The sequence below is a fragment of the Salvelinus namaycush genome, chromosome 21, assembly GCF_016432855.1.
Source record: "Salvelinus namaycush isolate Seneca chromosome 21, SaNama_1.0, whole genome shotgun sequence".
Taxonomy (NCBI): domain Eukaryota; kingdom Metazoa; phylum Chordata; class Actinopteri; order Salmoniformes; family Salmonidae; genus Salvelinus; species Salvelinus namaycush.
This window is the reverse complement of record NC_052327.1, coordinates 2173285-2195088: the sequence shown is the minus strand read 5'-3', so window position 1 is coordinate 2195088 and position 21804 is coordinate 2173285. Positions and strand designations below refer to the sequence as shown.

Below are 21804 nucleotides of genomic sequence, written 5' to 3'. Positions count from 1 at the left end.
TTGTTTTTACAAAGTAAATAATCATGATGTCTGGCCAGCGTATGAATTTGAGTAGTTACTTTTCTCCAGCCTTTAACTGGAATCGTAAACAAAAGCGAGGTGATTTGTTGCAAGTTGCGATGGACTTCCCCGTGCAAGTATCACACCTTAGAGTAAGGGCAAAAAAATGACAAGATCATTTGTTTTATAAACAATAAAACAGGATTTATTTAAATTTTCAGAGGTCTGAGCCATTTAAAAATAGCGTAACAGTAAAATCCTCTTTGTTCAAAATGTTAAAGACTTTATACATGATACACACTGTACAACATAAAATACATTTTTGAAGGCAGACAGACCTGGAGAGGAACTGAGTAGTATGCAGGCTTTTGTTCCAGCACCAGTCTAACACACCTGCTTCCGCTAATCAAGGTCCTGATGAGAGGCCGATTAGCAGAATGAAGTTGTGTAAATTGGAGCAGGGCTGGAGCAAAACCTTGACAACTCACAGACAGCCATCGTTTATACCGATAAAGAACACTGTTACCGTGGGTTACACAACACTATCAAATGGTCAGTGATATTAATAGTAAATCTATTTACTTTTTTCCTCTCACTACACACTTCTAAAAATACCTTTAACTTTTAGATTAAACTTCAAACATTTGTATAAAAAGTTTAAACATGTTTTTTTCTTAGTGTAAAAACAGATACAAAATACAACATGAACATGTAAAAAAAGCATTGCTGCTAAAAAAAAAAAATCTACATTTGATTATACAACAGAAGATGCCATCCCGTCATTATAAAAATTAACAGTGAAATATATAATTATTACAAAATATATACAGTGTCTCCTTAGAATATGTACATATTCTCCCACCAACTAGTTTCTATGGGTCACTTCAACGCCCTCTCCAACGTCTCCAGGTCCACCGTCGGAATTGTCGCGACTTCAAAGAATACCCTGATGGCAAAAAAGGAAAAGTCTCCATTGAAAGTATTCACTTACAAACGCAATCCCCCCCCCCCCACCACCACCACGTTGCCATGTGCTGTTACGATAGAAACCTAAGGGAATGACGTCACCAAGTGTAGGCGTAGGCTTTTTGTAGGCCCACTGCGGAACAATTGACACCAGCGCCACCATGGAAGTGACTGCAACAAAGCGTGGAAAGACGAGGGATGGCGGCCTGCAAATTGAACGTGGGCTCCTCGCACATTGCCCTCCGTCCACCTGGCTTGTCAATATCCACTGTCCATTCCGACACTTCTCTACCTCATTACCTCCAGCACCAAAACAGTGTCTACATATACGTAAAACCAGTGTTTCTATGGGGTAGGATTCAAAGAAACTGATATTCAAAAACCTGAAACAAGTTTAGTCAGAGGGACGGTATTTTCTTGCTCGTCACGAATCTTTCAAAATGTTTCACCTTGTGATGATGTCAGATACAACTCGATTTTCTTTCTTCAACAAGTAAAAACGCACCATTTTAACATACAGTTGAAGTCGGAAGTTTACATACACTTAGGTTGGAGTCATTAAAACTCGTTTCTCAACCACTCCACACATTTCTTGTTAACAAACTATAGTTTTGGCAAGTCGGTTAAGACATCTACTTTGTGCATGACACAAGTCATTTTTCCAATAATTGTTTACAGACAGATTATTTCACTTATAATTCACTGTATCACAATTCCAGTTGGTCAGAAGTTTACATACACTATGTTGACTGTGCCTTTAAACAGCTTGGAAAATTCCAGAAAATTATGTCATGGCTTTAGAAGCTTCTGATAGGCTAATTGACATAATTTGAGAAAATTGGAGGTGTACCTGTGGATGTATTTCAAGGCCTACCTTCAAACTCAGTGCTTGAAATCATGGGAAAAAAATCACAAGAAATCAGCCAAGACCTCAGAAAGAAAATTGTAGACCTCCACAAGTCTGGTTCATCCTTGGGAGCAATTTCCAAACGCCTGAAGGTACCACGTTCATCTGTACAAACAATAGTACACAAGTATAAACACCATGGGACCACGCAGCCGTCCTACCACTCAGGAAGGAGACGCGTTCTGTCCCCTAGAGATGAATGTACTTGTGCGAAAAGTCCAAATCAATCCCAGAACAACAGCAAAGGACCTTGTGAAGATGCTGGAGGACACAGGTACAAAAGTATCTATATCCACAGTAAAACGAGTCCTATATTGACATAACCTGAAAGGCCGCTCAGCAAGGAAGAAACCACTGCTTCAAAACCGCCATAAAAAAGTCAGACTACGGTTTGCAACTGCACATGGGGACAAAGATAACTTTTTGGAAAAACGTCCTTTGGTCTGATGAAACAAAAATAGAACTGTTTGGCCATAATGACCATCGTTATGTTAGGAGGAAAAAGGGGGAGGCTTGCAAGCCGAAGAACACCATCCCAACCGTGAAGCACAGGGGTGGCAGCATAATGTCGTGGGGGTGCTTTGCTGCAGGAGGGACTGGTGCGTTTCACAAAATAGATGGCATCATGAGGACGGAAAATTAGGTGGATATATTGAAGCAACATCTCAAGACATCAGTCAGGAAGTTAAAGCTTGGTCGCAAATGGGTCTTCCAATTGGACAACGACCCCAAGCATACTTCCAAAGTTGTGGCAAAATGGCTTAAGGACAACAAAGTCAAGGTATTGGAGTGGCCATCACAAAGCCCTGACCTCAATCCCATAGAAAATTTGGGTAGAACTGAAGAAGCGTGTGTGAGCAAGGAGGCCTACAAACCAGACTCAGTTACACCAGCTCTGTCAGAAGGAATGGCCCAAAAATCACCCAACTTATTGTGGGAAGATTGTGGAAGGCTACCCGAAACGTTTGACCCAAGTTAAACAATTTAAAGGCAATGCTAAATGAGTGTAGGTAATCTTCTGACCCACTGGGAACGTGAAATAAGCCTCTACTGTTCTGACAATTCACATTCTTAAAATAAAGTGGTGCTCCTAACTGACCTCAGACAGGGAATTTTTACTAGGAATTGTGAAAATCTGAGTTTAAATGCATTTGGTTAAGGTGTATGTAAACTTCCGACTTTTCAACTGTATATAGACACTGGAAACGTGTGATAATGAACATTAGGTTGGAAAGTGGTGTAATTTAGAATGGTCCACACATGCAGTCGTGACAGCGCCTCTCCCCCCTCAGGAGGTTAAAGGTTTGGCATGGGCCCTCAAATCCTCGACCGGGTAAGGACAAAATGTCATAATATATTCCAACGTCAACAACATTTTTAAATGATGCTTTCAGATACAAAATGGCAACCCTTCCTCCGAAGGACCAGTTTATGAATACAAATGTGAAAATCATCGTTTTCCCAGGAGGATCTCACCAGCTGACAACCAGGGTTGAAAATGTTTTGACTCGTGCTCCATGAACTTCTGTAGCCATTTTAGTTCCAGGTACTAACTACTTCAAGCACAGCTCATGTGTTTTGTATTTGACAGATGATTAAAAGGATAAAAAAAATATTATATATATATATAGATTTTATTCAGTCACTCTATTCATACCTTATTTTGAAAGTGAGCAAAGCCTGGGAGCTGACGGACAGTACACTTACTTGTGAGTACTGTAATACCTAGTTTACACAGTACACTTGTGAGTACTGTAATACCTAGTTTACACAGTACACTTACTTGTGAGTACTGTAATACCTAGTTTACACAGTACACTTACTTGTGAGAACTATAATAACTAGTTTACACAGTACACTTACTTGTGAGAGTACTATAATACCGAGTTTACATAGTACACTTACTTGTGAGAGTACTATAATACCGAGTTTACATAGTACACTTACTTGTGAGAGTACTATAATACCTAGTTTACACAGTACACTTACTTGTGAGAGTACTTGCTCCGGACGGCCAGGAGTTTGTCGTCTGGCGGGGAGGTGAGCATGGAATGGAGCCTCCGGACAACAGGTACCAGCTCTGACACACCGTACCCAGAGTGGAAAACCAGGATGGGGGTCTAGAGTACAGAGGGGTGGGCGATTAAATACAGACTATAAAGTTAAGTATTACCAGCCCCGCTGTACCGACTATGGGGGACTGGAGAGGGAGGAGAGGGGGACAGTAAGATGTCAGACAAGGCATTGAAGAACCAGGGTACGTTTTCAGACTATAACAGTTATCGGCTCATTGAGAATGGGATGTGTAATAAATTCGTAGGAGAGAGCAGAAAGTGTAGACAGAACGGCACAGAAATACACGGAGTGGACAAAACATTAGGAACACCTGCTCTTTCCATGACATAGACTATCCAGGTGAAAGATATGATCCCTTATTGATGTCACGTTTTAAATCCACTTCAACCAGTGTAGATGAAGGGCAGGAGACGTGTGTGAGTGAGTGTGAGTGTAGAAGCTCACCCATCCTCCCAGCTCCTTGGTGACTAGAGCCAGCAGCAGACAGGCTGAGGCCAGTAATGATCCTCTCTCTGGGACCAGATCCATCTCCTGAAGACTCAGCTCACACACATACCGGGCCAGGGTTAGAGTTTCCATACTGGCACTCACACACTGGAGAGAGAGAGAGAGAGAGAGAGATGGTCACACACTAGAGAGAGAGAGAGAGAGAGAGAGAGATGGTCACACACTAGAGAGAGAGAGAGAGAGAGAGAGAGATGGTCACACACTAGAGAGAGAGAGAGAGAGATGGTCACACACTAGAGAGAGAGAGAGAGAGATGGTCACACACTAGAGAGAGAGAGAGAGAGATGGTCACACACTAGAGAGAGAGAGAGAGAGATGGTCACACACTAGAGAGAGAGAGAGAGAGATGGTCACACACTAGAGAGAGAGAGAGAGAGATGGTCACACACTAGAGAGAGAGAGAGAGAGATGGTCACACACTAGAGAGAGAGAGAGAGAGATGGTCACACACTAGAGAGAGAGAGAGAGAGATGGTCACACACTAGAGAGAGAGAGAGAGAGATGGTCACACACTAGAGAGAGAGAGAGAGATGGTCACACACTAGAGAGAGAGAGAGAGAGATGGTCACACACTAGAGAGAGAGAGAGAGAGATGGTCACACACTAGAGAGAGAGAGAGAGAGATGGTCACACACTAGAGAGAGAGAGAGAGAGATGGTCACACACTAGAGAGAGAGAGAGAGAGATGGTCACACACTAGAGAGAGAGAGAGAGAGATGGTCACACACTAGAGAGAGAGAGAGAGAGATGGTCACACACTAGAGAGAGAGAGAGAGAGATGGTCACACACTAGAGAGAGAGAGAGAGAGATGGTCACACACTAGAGAGAGAGAGAGAGAGATGGTCACACACTAGAGAGAGAGAGAGAGAGATGGTCACACACTAGAGAGAGAGAGAGAGAGATGGTCACACACTAGAGAGAGAGAGAGAGATGGTCACACACTAGAGAGAGAGAGAGAGATGGTCACACACTAGAGAGAGAGAGAGAGATGGTCACACACTAGAGAGAGAGAGAGAGATGGTCACACACTAGAGAGAGAGAGAGAGATGGTCACACACTAGAGAGAGAGAGAGAGATGGTCACACACTAGAGAGAGAGAGAGAGATGGTCACACACTAGAGAGAGAGAGAGAGATGGTCACACACTAGAGAGAGAGAGAGAGATGGTCACACACTAGAGAGAGAGAGAGAGATGGTCACACACTAGAGAGAGAGAGAGAGATGGTCACACACTAGAGAGAGAGAGAGAGATGGTCACACACTAGAGAGAGAGAGAGAGATGGTCACACACTAGAGAGAGAGAGAGAGATGGTCACACACTAGAGAGAGAGAGAGAGATGGTCACACACTAGAGAGAGAGAGAGAGATGGTCACACACTAGAGAGAGAGAGAGAGATGGTCACACACTAGAGAGAGAGAGAGAGATGGTCACACACTAGAGAGAGAGAGAGAGATGGTCACACACTAGAGAGAGAGAGAGAGATGGTCACACACTAGAGAGAGAGAGAGAGATGGTCACACACTAGAGAGAGAGAGAGAGATGGTCACACACTAGAGAGAGAGAGAGAGATGGTCACACACTAGAGAGAGAGAGAGAGATGGTCACACACTAGAGAGAGAGAGAGAGATGGTCACACACTAGAGAGAGAGAGAGAGATGGTCACACACTAGAGAGAGAGAGAGAGATGGTCACACACTAGAGAGAGAGAGAGAGATGGTCACACACTAGAGAGAGAGAGAGAGATGGTCACACACTAGAGAGAGAGAGAGATGGTCACACACTAGAGAGAGAGAGAGATGGTCACACACTAGAGAGAGAGAGAGATGGTTACACACTAGAGAGAGAGAGAGATGGTTACACACTAGAGAGAGAGAGAGATGGTTACACACTAGAGAGAGAGAGAGATGGTTACACACTAGAGAGAGAGAGAGATGGTTACACACTAGAGAGAGAGAGATATGGTTACACACTAGAGAGAGAGAGATATGGTTACACACTAGAGAGAGAGAGATATGGGTTACACACTAGAGAGAGAGAGATATGGGTTACACACTAGAGAGAGAGAGATATGGGTTACACACTAGAGAGAGAGAGATATGGGTTACACACTAGAGAGAGAGAGATATGGGTTACACACTAGAGAGAGAGAGATATGGGTTACACACTAGAGAGAGAGAGATATGGGTTACACACTAGAGAGAGAGAGATATGGGTTACACACTAGAGAGAGAGAGATATGGGTTACACACTAGAGAGAGAGAGATATGGGTTACACACTAGAGAGAGAGAGATATGGGTTACACACTAGAGAGAGAGAGAGATGGTTACACACTAGAGAGAGAGAGAGATGGTTACACACTAGAGAGAGAGAGAGATGGTTACACACTAGAGAGAGAGAGAGATGGTTACACACTAGAGAGAGAGAGAGATGGTTACACACTAGAGAGAGAGAGAGATGGTTACACACTAGAGAGAGAGAGAGATGGTTACACACTAGAGAGAGAGAGAGATGGTTACACACTAGAGAGAGAGAGAGATGGTTACACACTAGAGAGAGAGAGAGATGGTTACACACTAGAGAGAGAGAGAGATGGTTACACACTAGAGAGAGAGAGAGATGGTTACACACTAGAGAGAGAGAGAGATGGTTACACACTAGAGAGAGAGAGAGATGGTTACACACTAGAGAGAGAGAGAGATGGTTACACACTAGAGAGAGAGAGAGATGGTTACACACTAGAGAGAGAGAGAGATGGTTACACACTAGAGAGAGAGAGAGATGGTTACACACTAGAGAGAGAGAGAGATGGTTACACACTAGAGAGAGAGAGAGATGGTTACACACTAGAGAGAGAGAGAGATGGTTACACACTAGAGAGAGAGAGAGATGGTTACACACTAGAGAGAGAGAGAGATGGTTACACACTAGAGAGAGAGAGAGATGGTTACACACTAGAGAGAGAGAGAGATGGTTACACACTAGAGAGAGAGAGAGATGGTTACACACTAGAGAGAGAGAGAGATGGTTACACACTAGAGAGAGAGAGAGATGGTTACACACTAGAGAGAGAGAGAGATGGTTACACACTAGAGAGAGAGAGAGATGGTTACACACTAGAGAGAGAGAGAGATGGTTACACACTAGAGAGAGAGAGAGATGGTTACACACTAGAGAGAGAGAGAGATGGGTTACACACTAGAGAGAGAGATATGGGTTACACACTAGAGATAGAGAGATATGGGTTACACACTAGAGATAGAGAGATATGGGTTACACACTAGAGAGAGAGAGATATGGGTTACACACTAGAGAGAGAGAGATATGGGTTACACACTAGAGAGAGAGAGATATGGGTTACACACTAGAGAGAGAGAGATGGTTACACACTAGAGAGAGAGAGATGGTTACACACTAGAGAGAGAGAGATGGTTACACACTAGAGAGAGAGAGATGGTTACACACTAGAGAGAGAGAGATGGTTACACACTAGAGAGAGATATGGGTACACACTAGAGAGAGATATGGGTTACACACTAGAGAGAGATATGGGTTACACACTAGAGAGAGATATGGGTTACACACTAGAGAGAGATATGGGTTACACACTAGAGAGAGATATGGGTTACACACTAGAGAGAGATATGGGTTACACACTAGAGAGAGATATGGGTTACACACTAGAGAGAGATATGGGTTACACACTAGAGAGAGAGATATGGGTTACACACTAGAGAGAGAGATATGGGTTACACACTAGAGAGAGAGATATGGGTTACACACTAGAGAGAGAGATATGGGTTACACACTAGAGAGAGAGATATGGGTTACACACTAGAGAGAGAGATATGGGTTACACACTAGAGAGAGAGAGATGGTTACACACTAGAGAGAGAGAGATGGTTACACACTAGAGAGAGAGAGATATGGTTTACACACTAGAGAGAGAGAGATATGGTTTACACACTAGAGAGAGAGAGATATGGTTTACACACTAGAGAGAGAGAGATATGGTTTACACACTAGAGAGAGAGAGATATGGTTTACACACTAGAGAGAGAGAGATATGGTTTACACACTAGAGAGAGAGAGATATGGTTTACACACTAGAGAGAGAGAGATATGGTTTACACACTAGAGAGAGAGAGATATGGTTTACACACTAGAGAGAGAGAGATATGGTTACACACTAGAGAGAGAGAGAGATGGTTACACACTAGAGAGAGAGAGAGATGGTTACACACTAGAGAGAGAGAGATGGTTACACACTAGAGAGAGAGAGATGGTTACACACTAGAGAGAGAGAGATGGTTACACACTAGAGAGAGAGAGAGATGGTTACACACTAGAGAGAGAGAGAGATGGTTACACACTAGAGAGAGAGAGAGATGGTTACACACTAGAGAGAGAGAGAGATGGTTACACACTAGAGAGAGAGAGAGATGGTTACACACTAGAGAGAGAGAGAGATGGTTACACACTAGAGAGAGAGAGAGATGGTTACACACTAGAGAGAGAGAGAGATGGTTACACACTAGAGAGAGAGAGAGATGGTTACACACTAGAGAGAGAGAGAGATGGTTACACACTAGAGAGAGAGAGAGATGGTTACACACTAGAGAGAGAGAGATATGGTTTACACACTAGAGAGAGAGAGATATGGTTTACACACTAGAGAGAGAGAGATATGGTTTACACACTAGAGAGAGAGAGATATGGTTTACACACTAGAGAGAGAGAGATATGGTTACACACTAGAGAGAGAGAGAGATGGTTACACACTAGAGAGAGAGAGATGGTTACACACTAGAGAGAGAGAGATGGTTACACACTAGAGAGAGAGAGAGATGGTTACACACTAGAGAGAGAGAGATGGTTACACACTAGAGAGAGAGAGATGGTTACACACTAGAGAGAGAGAGAGATGGTTACACACTAGAGAGAGAGAGAGATGGTTACACACTAGAGAGAGAGAGAGATGGTTACACACTAGAGAGAGAGAGAGATGGTTACACACTAGAGAGAGAGAGAGATGGTTACACACTAGAGAGAGAGAGAGATGGTTACACACTAGAGAGAGAGAGAGATGGTTACACACTAGAGAGAGAGAGAGATGGTTACACACTAGAGAGAGAGAGAGATGGTTACACACTAGAGAGAGAGAGAGATGGTTACACACTAGAGAGAGAGAGAGATGGTTACACACTAGAGAGAGAGAGAGATGGTTACACACTAGAGAGAGAGAGAGATGGTTACACACTAGAGAGAGAGAGAGATGGTTACACACTAGAGAGAGAGAGAGATGGTTACACACTAGAGAGAGAGAGAGATGGTTACACACTAGAGAGAGAGAGATGGTTACACACTAGAGAGAGAGAGATGGTTACACACTAGAGAGAGAGAGATGGTTACACACTAGAGAGAGAGAGATGGTTACACACTAGAGATAGAGAGATATGGGTTACACACTAGAGATAGAGAGATATGGGTTACACACTAGAGATAGAGAGATATGGGTTACACACTAGAGATAGAGAGATATGGGTTACACACTAGAGAGAGATATGGGTTACACACTAGAGAGAGAGATGGTTACACACTAGAGAGAGAGAGATGGTTACACACTAGAGAGAGAGAGATGGTTACACACTAGAGAGAGAGAGATGGTTACACACTAGAGAGAGAGATGGTTACACACTAGAGAGAGATATGGGTTACACACTAGAGAGAGAGATATGGGTTACACACTAGAGAGAGAGATATGGGTTACACACTAGAGAGAGATATGGGTTACACACTAGAGAGAGATATGGGTTACACACTAGAGAGAGAGATGGTTTACACACTAGAGAGAGAGAGAGATGGTTTACACACTAGAGAGAGAGAGAGATGGTTTACACACTAGAGAGAGAGAGATATGGTTTACACACTAGAGAGAGAGAGATATGGTTTACACACTAGAGAGAGAGAGATATGGTTTACACACTAGAGAGAGAGATATGGTTACACACTAGAGAGAGAGAGATGGTTACACACTAGAGAGAGAGAGATGGTTACACACTAGAGAGAGAGAGATGGTTACACACTAGAGAGAGAGAGATGGTTACACACTAGAGAGAGAGAGATGGTTACACACTAGAGAGAGAGAGATGGTTACACACTAGAGAGAGAGAGATGGTTACACACTAGAGAGAGAGAGATGGTTACACACTAGAGAGAGAGAGATGGTTACACACTAGAGAGAGAGAGATGGTTTACAGACTAGAGAGAGAGATGGTTACAGACTAGAGAGAGAGATGGTTACAGACTAGAGAGAGAGATGGTTACAGACTAGAGAGAGAGAGATGGTTACACACTAGAGAGAGAGAGATGGTTACACACTAGAGAGAGAGAGATGGTTACACACTAGAGAGAGATGGTTACACACTAGAGAGAGAGAGATGGTTACACACTAGAGAGAGAGAGATGGTTACACACTAGAGAGAGAGAGATGGTTACACACTAGAGAGAGAGAGATGGTTACACACTAGAGAGAGAGAGATGGTTACACACTAGAGAGAGAGAGATGGTTACACACTAGAGAGAGAGATGGTTACACACTAGAGAGAGAGAGATGGTTACACACTGGAGAGAGAGATGGTTACACACTAGAGAGAGAGAGATGGTTTACACACTAGAGAGAGAGAGATGGTTTACACACTAGAGAGAGAGAGATGGTTACACACTAGAGAGAGAGAGATGGTTACACACTAGAGAGAGAGAGATGGTTACACACTAGAGAGAGAGAGATGGTTACACACTAGAGAGAGAGAGATGGTTACACACTAGAGAGAGAGAGATGGTTACACACTAGAGAGAGAGATGGTTACACACTAGAGAGAGAGATGGTTACACACTAGAGAGAGATGGTTACACACTAGAGAGAGAGATGGTTACACACTAGAGAGAGAGAGATGGTTACACACTAGAGAGAGAGAGATGGTTACACACTAGAGAGAGAGAGATGGTTACACACTAGAGAGAGAGAGATGGTTACACACTAGAGAGAGAGATGGTTACACACTAGAGAGAGAGAGATGGTTACACACTGGAGAGAGAGATGGTTACACACTAGAGAGAGAGATGGTTACACACTAGAGAGAGAGAGATGGTTACACACTAGAGAGAGAGAGATGGTTTACACACTAGAGAGAGAGAGATGGTTACACACTAGAGAGAGAGATGGTTACACACTAGAGAGAGAGAGATGGTTACACACTAGAGAGAGAGAGATGGTTACACACTAGAGAGAGAGAGATGGTTACACACTAGAGAGAGAGAGATGGTTACACACTAGAGAGAGAGATGGTTACACACTAGAGAGAGAGAGATGGTTACACACTGGAGAGAGAGATGGTTACACACTAGAGAGAGAGATGGTTACACACTAGAGAGAGAGAGATGGTTACACACTAGAGAGAGAGAGATGGTTTACACACTAGAGAGAGAGAGATGGTTACACACTGGAGAGAGAGATGGTTACACACATGCGGATCAACATACATTGTGTTGCACATTTGGGGAATATTCAGAGGTGGACACTTTCCGTGGGAATTAACGGAAATATATGCAAATAAATTTTAATATCATTTAAATGCAGATGTTTTTTGCATTGGATATATTTATAATATGGAGACAAACATAAGGTAAAAGGTTTATCATAAGTAGACGGTTACAAATGATAAAATCCTAACAGAAATTACAAATTAAATGAGTTGACTTCACATTGGATGATTTCACTGAACAACAAAAGGGAACATTGAATGATCCATCACGTCTCCCAAAAACGTTTTCAACATACATCTGTAAAATGATAGTCTAGAAACTAAAGCTTTGGTTGTCTTCCTCTCAGGCTTCCATGTCTTCTCTCTGGACCTCCTCAATGTCCACCTCTTGAACATCAGACTCTGAGGCCCCATCTTCACTGTCACTTTCCAACCTTGTTGAGGATGGCTCGTTGTCAGGCTCAAAAAGCCTCAAATTTGCCCGTATGGCCACCAATTTTTCAACCATTGTATTGGTCAGCTTGTTGAGTGCTTTGGTGTGTGTGTTCCCAACCAAGGACCAGTTGCGCTCTGAGACGGCTGATGTTGGTGGGATTTGGAGGATGATGGAGGCAGCAGGGGAAAGAGCCTCAGATCCACAAAGTCCCTTCCACCAGGTGGCTGATGAGATATGTTGGCATGACTGCCATATTGCATCTCCATCCCAAAGCCCTTGCTTGAAAGTTACTTCGCCAGACTGCCAAGAACCTTGCCCTCATCCAGGCCAAGGTGGCGAGACACGGTAGTGATGACACCATAGGCCTTGTTGATCTCTGCACCAGACAGGATGCTCTTGCCAGCATACTTGGGGTCCAACATGTACGCTGTGGCGTGTATGGGCTTCAGGCAGAAGTCTTCACGCATTTTGATGTATTTCAGAACTGCAGTTTCCTCTGCTTGGAGCAACAGTGGGCAGGGCAGAACTGATTTCTTCTCTTACATCTGCAAGCAGAGTCTGAAAATCAGACAGGATGGAGTAGTCTCCCTCAATCCGTGCAACGGCTACCCCTATAGGTTTCAGGAGTTTCAGGCTGCTTACCACTCTCTCCCAAAATACATCATCCAGGAGGATCCTCTTGATATCAGCAGACTGAAATGGCCATTTCTTGGACTCCTTCCCCTCCAGGAGACTGTCCAACATGATGACAACCCCACCCCAAACGGGTGTTGCTGGGCAGCTTCAATGTGGTGCTCTTATTCCTCTCACTTTGCTTTCAGACGGCCTTCACTCATCTGCAACGTAGAGACCGGTGTGTCTGTTGTCCCTTGTGTCTGTGCCCTTGTAGAATACTGGTTGAGGGGTGGAGATGATGTAGTTAATTATTTCTTGCCCACGAACATTCGACCAGCCATCAGAGATTATTGCAATACAGTCTGCTTTCGCTATGATTTGCTTGACCTTCACTTGAACTCTACATCCAACAAATGAGTAGATAAAGCATGTCTGGTTGGAGGGGTGTATGCTGGGCCAAGAACATTCAGAAATCTCTTCCAATACTCATTGCCTGTGAGCAACAGAGGGGAACCAGTTGCATACACAGCTCGAGCAAGACAATCTGCATTTCTCTGACTACGTTCCTCCATTGAGTCAAAAAAAACTTCTGATTCCAGGACCATGAGCTGTTGCTATCGATAAGTTGTCCGAGTCATCATTTTCACCTCCAATAGAAAGAGGGACTTTTGTCAGAGGTTGCTTGTTGTGAGCGCTGAGGGAACTTTATGCACTTGGCCAGATGATTCTGCATCTTTGTTGTATTCTTCACATATGATTTAGCACAGTATTTACAAATGTACACAGCTTTTCCTTCTACATTAGTTGCAGTGAAATGGCCACACCCACCACCACCGTAGCCTCATTTTGACCCAGGAAAAACCCTGTACCTTGGCATATCGCCTGAGGAAGCGATAGGGGATGGGGATGTTGATGTCGAACCCCAGCGCCTGCAGGATGCTCGTCTCCATAGCAATAACCTCCTCCCTCTTGTACGCATCGTCACAGACGTACAGGAAGTCGTCCACGCAGGGCGGACAGCGCTCCTGATGGAGGGAGAGAGAAAGGATGGTGGGTAAGAGAATTACACAAACAGAGTTGAGAGCCCAAGTGAGAGAACACTAATTTGGGCACAATGAGCCTGTCACCCCTGTCCTCCATCCCTCCCCTCTCCTACCGTTAACCGGAGCAACGGACAGGTAGTGTGTGTGTGTCCTCCATCCCTCCCCTCTCCTACCGTTAACCAGAGCAGCGGACAGGTAGTGTGTGTTCAATATCCCTCACCTCTCCTACCGTTAACCAGAGCAGAGGACAGGTAGTGTGTGTTTGTGTTCCATATCCCTCCCCTCTCCTACCGTTAACCAGAGCAGCGGACAGGTAGTGTGTGTTTAATATCCCTCACCTCTCCTACCGTTAACCAGAGCAGAGGACAGGTAGTGTGTGTTTGTGTTCCATATCCCTCCCCTCTCCTACCGTTAACCAGAGCAGCGGACAGGTAGTGTGTGTTTAATATCCCTCACCTCTCCTACCGTTAACCGGAGCAGAGGACAGGTAGTGTGTGTTTGTGTTCCATATCCCTCCCCTCTCCTACCGTTAACCAGAGCAGCGGACAGGTAGTGTGTGTGTGTTCAATATCCCTCCCCTCTCCTACCGTTAACCGGAGCAGAGGACAGGTAGTGTGTGTGTGTGTGTCCTCCATCCCTCCCCTCTCCTACCGTTAACCAGAGCAGCGGACAGGTAGTGTGTGTTTAATATCCCTCACCTCTCCTACCGTTAACCGGAGCAGAGGACAGGTAGTGTGTGTTTGTGTTCCATATCCCTCCCCTCTCCTACCGTTAACCAGAGCAGCGGACAGGTAGTGTGTTTGTGTTCCATATCCCTCCCCTCTCCTACCGTTAACCAGAGCAGCGGACAGGTAGTGTGTTTGTGTTCCATATCCCTCCCCTCTCCTACCGTTAACCAGAGCAGCGGACAGGTAGTGTGTGTTCAATATCCCTCCCCTCTCCTACCGTTAACCAGAGCAGTGGACAGGTAGTGTGTGTGTGTGTGTTCAATATCCCTCACCTCTCCTACCGTTAACCAGAGCAGTGGACAGGTAGTGTGTGTGTGTTCAATATCCCTCCCCTCTCCTACCGTTAACCGGATCAGAGGACAGGTAGTGTGTGTGTGTGTGTGTGTTCAATATCCCTCACCTCTCCTACCGTTAACCGGATCAGAGGACAAGTAGTGTGTGTGTGTGTGTGTGTTCAATATCCCTCACCTCTCCTACCGTTAACCAGAGCAGTGGACAGGTAGTGTGTGTGTGTTCAATATCCCTCCCCTCTCCTACCGTTAACCAGAGCAGCGGACAGGTAGTGTGTGTTTAATATCCCTCACCTCTCCTACTGTTAACCGGATCAGAGGACAGGTAGTGTGTGTGCGTTCTATATCCCTCCCCTCTCCTACCGTTAACCGGAGCAGCGGACAGGTAGTGTGTGTGTGTTCTATATCCCTCCCCTCTCCTACCGTTAACCGGAGCAGCGGACAGGTAGTGTGTGTGTGTGTGTTCAATATCCCTCCCCTCTCCTACCGTGTGTGTTCAATATCCCTCACCTCTCCTACCGTTAACCGGAGCAGAGGACAGGTAGTGTGTGTGTGTTCAATATCCCTCACCTCAAACTTGGATGCTATGAGCATGGCTGTAGAACCTATAAGCTGTAGATTCTCTCTGATGACCGGAGCAGTGGACAGGAAGTGGTCTGTCACCTTCACAGCCAGGTACAGAGTCTCATGGTTCAGCTCAAAGTTCTCCTGGAAACAGAGCAAACACACACTTTCTCCATCACACAAAGAACCAGTGTCTCATCTTCCCTCCTATTTAAAATGGTCTGTACTACGGGCATACTGCGCTGTAGTGTTACTATAGTAGCAAGTATACTGGATTCCTGACCTGCACCTCGACCAGCCAGTCCACCAGGATGGCCCTCATCCCAGCGTTCAGACTGGGCTGGATGGACATATAGTCAGACAGGATGAACTTCTCCTCTCTGGCCTTGAGATAATCAAATATTTCCTTGGCGTACTGAGCAGTCAGAGTGGCGTCGTCCTGGTGCTGGGCGTCTATATCAAACTCCTCAGGGATCTGAGACAGAGGGAGGCAAGGAGAGAGAGAGAGAGAAGCAAGGAGAGAGAGAGAGAGAAGCAAGGAGAGAGAGAGAGGGAGGCAAGGAGAGAGAGAGAGACAGGCAAGGAGAGAGAGAGAGACAGAGACAGGCAAGGAGAGAGAGAGAGACAGAGAGAGGCAAGGAGAGAGAGAGAGAGAGGCAAGGAGAGAGAGAGAGAGAGGCAAGGAGAGAGAGAGAGACAGAGAGAGGCAAGGAGAGAGAGAGAGAGAGGCAAGGAGAGAGAGAGAGAGAGGGAAGGAGAGAGAGAGAGAGAGGGAAGGAGAGAGAGAGAGAGAGAGGGAAGGAGAGAGAGAGAGAGAGAAGGAGAGAGAGAGAGAGAGGGAAGGAGAGAGAGAGAGAGAGAGAGGGAAGGAGAGAGACAGAGAGAGGGAAGGAGAGAGACAGAGGAAAGGAGAGAGAGGGAAGGAGAGAGACAGAGGAAAGGAAGGAGAGAGGGAGGGAAGAGTGATATTTAGGTGCAGTACAAACCAGCTGTACAGAACAGTGCAGGACAATGAGTTCCATAGAACTATTCCTGACTGTCCCCATGTACAGCACCAGTCAAAAGGTTGGACACCTACTCATTCCAGAGTTTATTTTTACTATTTTCTACATTGTAGAATAATAGTGAAAACATCAAAACTATGAAGTAACACATATGGAATCATGTAGTAACCAAAAAATAAATTGATCAAATATATATTTTATATTCTTTAAAGTAGCCACCCTTTTCCTTGACAACTTTGCAGACTCTTGGCATTCTCTCAACAAGTTTCATTAAGAATGCTTTTCCAACAGTCTTGAAGGAGTTCCCACATATGCTGAGCACTTGTTGGCTGTTTTTCCAACTCTGCGGTCCAACTCATCTCAAACCATCTGAATTGGGTTTAGGTCAGGTGATTGTGGAGGCCAGGTCATCTGATGCAGCACTCCATCACGCTAGTGATTGGTCAAATAGCCCTTACACAGCCTGGAGGAGTGTTTGGGGTGATTGTCCTTTTCAAAAACAAATGATAGTCCCACTAGGCGCAAACCAGATGGGATGGCGTATAGCTGCAGACTGCTGTGGTAGCCATGCTGGCGACATGTGCCTTGAGTTCTAAATAAGTCAGTGTCACCAGCAAAGCAACCCCCACACCATCACACCTCCATGCAGAGATCATCCGTTCACCTACTCTGCGTCTGACAAAGACACGACGGTTGGGACGCATCACACTAAAGGACAGATTTCCACCGGTCTAATGTCCATTGCTCGTGTTTCTTGGCCCAAGCACATCTTCTTATTAGTGTACTTTAGTAGTGGTTTCTTTGCAGCAATTCGACCATGCAGGCCTGTCTTAAAGTAATGGACTGTTGTTTCTCTTTGCTTATTTGAGCTGTTCTTGCCATAATATGGACTTGGTCTTTTACCATCTTCTGTATACTCTCCCTACCTTGTAACACAAGTGATTGGCACAAACGGATTTGGAAGGAAATAAATTCCACAAATGACCTAGTAACAAGGCACACCTGTTAATTGAAATGCATTCCAGGTGACTACCTCGTGAAGCTGGTTGAGAGAATGCCAAGAGTGTGCAAAGCTGTCAAGGCAAAAAGTGGCTACTTTGAAGAATCTCAAATATAAAATATATTTTGATTTGTTTAACACGTGTGGGTTACTACATGACTTCCATGTGTAATTTCATAGTTTTGACGTCTTCACTATTATTCTACAATGTAGAAAACCGTAAAAATAAAGAAAAACCCTGGAATGAGGTGTCCAAACTTTTGACTGGCACTGTAGATCCCACTGTGGTGCTCCATTAGCCTACCTGTGGTCTCCGGAGGTGGGGGGGCAACTCCCTAGGTGGAACAGCCTCCACCACCACAAGCTCTTCAACTGGGCTCTCCTCCACCCCCCTCTGTTTCTCCTCCGGACTCTCTGAGCTCACTGATTCAGACCTGGAGACGGGTAGGAATAGGTTGAAGGGTTTAGATTTCACATCTGTTCTTATCCAGAGCAACAGTCCGTGTCTATATAGCAGTCACTGCAAGCAAACGGCCCTCAGTAGAAGGCAGAGAAAGTTCCTGTTTTGATGTATTGCTGTGATGTGGAATATTGTGAATCTATTGTATTGATGAACTCAAAAAAGGAGGACAAACTTCCACCGTATCTCAATAAGAGATGAGTGATCAAGGAACTCAGTATCCTAATGGGCATATTTCACTGCCCCCATAACAAGCATCATAAACATATACAATTACTCCATCCCTTTATAATGTGGCCCCTCTTTCTCTATTCTCTCTCACCTTCACAGAAAAACTACACCGTTCTTCACAGCCCATCAAAGCTAACGACAGCACAGATGGAGAGAGGAGGGGGTCTAGAAAAATGAGTTACTTTTTAAGGTTGGCTTCATTCTTGTCTGACACCGAGGTGGTGGCCTTCTTCTTCTGCGTCTTCTTAAGGGAGGTCTTCTTGGTACCTGGAAGGCTGATGTGAACCTTGTGTGCCTGGAAGCCAAGGAGACCAGAGAGTCAACGCCACAGTCTTTTCATAGTGTGCAGATGAGGCAGATTATTCACTTGTTATAGATCAGCCTGTGTGTCACGTTACTCATACGTTTGACACCAAGCCCCTATTGGCATAATACAGTTTTTTATTGCCAAGACAGAAGTTTTAAGTAATTGTTTCTCAAGTTGAGATCTACCCCACCATACAACCAACTGCCAAACAAGACCGAAAGTGGCTTTCGGTGCCAGTCTGCAGTGAACACCAGAAAACCCAGTGGAAGGCTCTGGTAGAGTCTCATTCCCCAGGAGACCATTCAGACCCTGTTCTGTGGTGTATTCATTTCAAACCAAGACCATAGAAAACAGTTGCAAAAACTAGGAATGCACGATATAGCAAAAATCATATTGGAATCGGACGACATTTTGCTAAAAATGCCAAAAATCGGCCCGATGTCTAGTTTAACTCCGATGTGTAAACCCGATGTCAAAGCTGACGTGCGTACCTATATAACGTAATGACGCCATGAATATAGTGCAGCACAGCATTCCTAACCTAGCCCACAATGTCTGCTATGTGGAGCAAGCAGTCAACGCGTAGAGCAAGCAGTCAACGCGTGGAGCAAGCAGTCAACGCGTGGAGCAAGCAGTCAACGCGTGGAGCAAGCAGTCAACGCGTGGAGCAAGCAGTCAACGCGTGGAGCAAGCAGTCAACGCGTGGAGCAAGCAGTCAACGCGTGGAGCAAGCAGTCAACGCGTGGAGCAAGCAGTCAACGCGTGGAGCAAGCAGTCAACGCGTGGAGCAAGCAGTCAACGCGTGGAGCAAGCAGTCAACGCGTGGAGCAAGCAGTCAACGCGTGGAGCAGTCAGTTGAAAGAGTAAGAACACTTCAGCGAGACGACTCAAAAGGTAAAATCCATTAATGCCAGGATAATGGAATTCATTGCCCTTGACAATGAATCGTTCTCTGTCGTTAACTGCCAACATCATCCACTTGGAAAAGTACTCTGAGTCTATTTACTGCCGTCGTCACCATGCTAGGTACAAGGACAACTACTTCCATACAGACAAGAAACTGGTTTTACGTGAAAAGTTAGACAAAAACGTTTCGCAACGGAAAACAAGTTTGTTGGACAAATTCAGGTTAGTCCCTCCCAGTTGAATTAGGTTCTGTTTGGTTCTAGTGAATACGACCCAGATAGATCGACTGAAAGAGGACAACGACTTACATTGGTGATGTCTACGAAGGCTGTCCTCTTCTTAGGGGCTCCTTGGGGAGAGGAGGACGACCTCTTGACCTGGGGGCCTTCCTCCTAAAACACAGAGCTATGTTATTCGATATGGAGCTATGCAATGAAGAGTGATAGCAAGACACCATTGAGGTTAGTTTAGTTCACGCAGGACCAGCAGTTTCATTGAGCGATAAGAGGGGTTAAGTTGACCAGCAGATATCAGACAGACTCAATTCCAAAACGTTGTGGGATATGCAATATGCCCTGGCAACACAGACAAAAAAATTAGCACGCTTACCCCAATTGATGTACCTAGACATGCAATAAATATGTTGGCTGGTTACAAAGCTGGATACAGACAACAACAATATAAAAAAGAAAACCATCAAAAGGCAGAGCTGCCTCCTCCTGGAGAACTAGTTAGCAACTGGGTGATGCACGTTTTTGTTCCAGCACTACACTAAAAACACCATCCCTAATCAACAGTGGGAGGCTATTATTAGTCAAATTACCTGATTCTCCATCCCTTTGCCAAGTAATTTGGGTATTTTACTGCCAGCAGTAACACTTGGTTTCTTCCCTCTGGGAAAAGGCATGACTTCAGCTTGGAGTTTTCACCAAATGGGTTCAGACAGTCAGTGGTTGTATCCTGCAAGAGGAAAATTATGTGAAGGCCTGTTTCTGTGATCTTCAAAGCATTATAGCTTGTTAACTGGAGTTGAGGGAGCCGAGATCGCCTCTGATTCCCAGGATCCTTAAATTCCAAGTCCCTTTAACCAGCTGTGCAAACGTTGACAAAACACATTCGTTACGCACCAAAATATGGAGTTTCGCAGTGCAACTATCGTCATTAATGACGTTCCGTACAGTATGTACTTCCCAAAAATATAAATAAATAATAATAATCAATAGAACAATATTCCTTCCGGATACTGTCCTGCTGCTGGATCAGCCGACCTGTGGGCGGCGGTAATGAGTGATTATATTGGAGGTCCAGAAGGTGGATTTGGGCATGTGAACTTCGTCAAAAACAAAACTTTGATTTAGATTTTTTTTACATACCGTGCACAGTGGCAGAAATTACGAGTTACTCTGCGAAACTCCATATTCTGACGCGTATTGTAACGTTACCGATCGTATTTTGACCTTATAAAGTTTGCAGAGCTGGTTATTGGGACTTTGAATAGAAGGACCCTGGGCATCAGATAAAATCTCGCCTCCTCACACCCAGATACTGGTTCAAAAGGCAATATGTTGGTATCACAAGCAGAAAACGTAAATTGTGTAGAAGGATCTAACGTTAACGTTGGTTAGCCTACTGTGCAAAGGGTCCTACACCCGACCGCACGTGATTCGACTGGCATTATTTCGAAAGGGTAGCACGCTATATAGAGAGAAAACTAGCTTCTCCGTCAATGAAACAACATCTTACCTTATCGTATTTTCCGTGCTGGCAAAATTGGTTGCGAAAGTTTCTGAGCGAAAAATACAACATTCAACACAGGTCCGGCGGCGAGCTAACACACGTTTGTAAGCAAAACTAAACCAAACACCGTGTGGTAGGTGCTGATTGGTTGGAATTCGTGGATTGTTCGCCTATCAGCGCTCAGCTACGATGCCGTTGTTAGGGGCGGAGTCTTTAGAATTTTCAAACTTCTTAGCAACCAATGGGAGCTCGTTGGTGTTTGCTGACGTAAATGCGTTTATACACGAAATGTTGTTGTGAACCGTACCGCGGTGAAATTTCTTAGAGCGTTTGTGAGAATTCTACAAACTATATTTTTGCTTTCTTTCACAAGACCTACAAATAACAGTTTCTGGATGCGATTTCATTTGCACATTCTACATAACGTTAGCAAGCTATAGCTTTACAACTGTGAAAATGTTAAACCCTCTGTCTTGAAACAAGT

General features: G+C 44.7%; 1 protein-coding gene across 1 annotated transcript; it reads right to left on the bottom strand.

The window, feature by feature from the left end:
• Positions 1-182: 182 nt before the first annotated feature.
• ccnb3 (cyclin B3) lies at positions 183-21456 on the bottom strand. Its single transcript, XM_039018019.1, has 11 exons — positions 21327-21456; positions 20407-20543; positions 19892-19975; positions 18553-18665; positions 17984-18113; positions 15959-16150; positions 15682-15819; positions 13920-14075; positions 4394-4543; positions 3863-3993; positions 183-946 (listed from the first exon to the last, which is right to left on the bottom strand). The coding sequence occupies exons 2-11, from the start codon at positions 20488-20490 to the stop codon at positions 880-882; spliced, it is 1245 nt and encodes a 414-aa protein (XP_038873947.1). The 5' UTR covers positions 20491-20543; positions 21327-21456; the 3' UTR covers positions 183-879.
• Between the last annotated feature and the right edge of the window lie 348 nt (positions 21457-21804).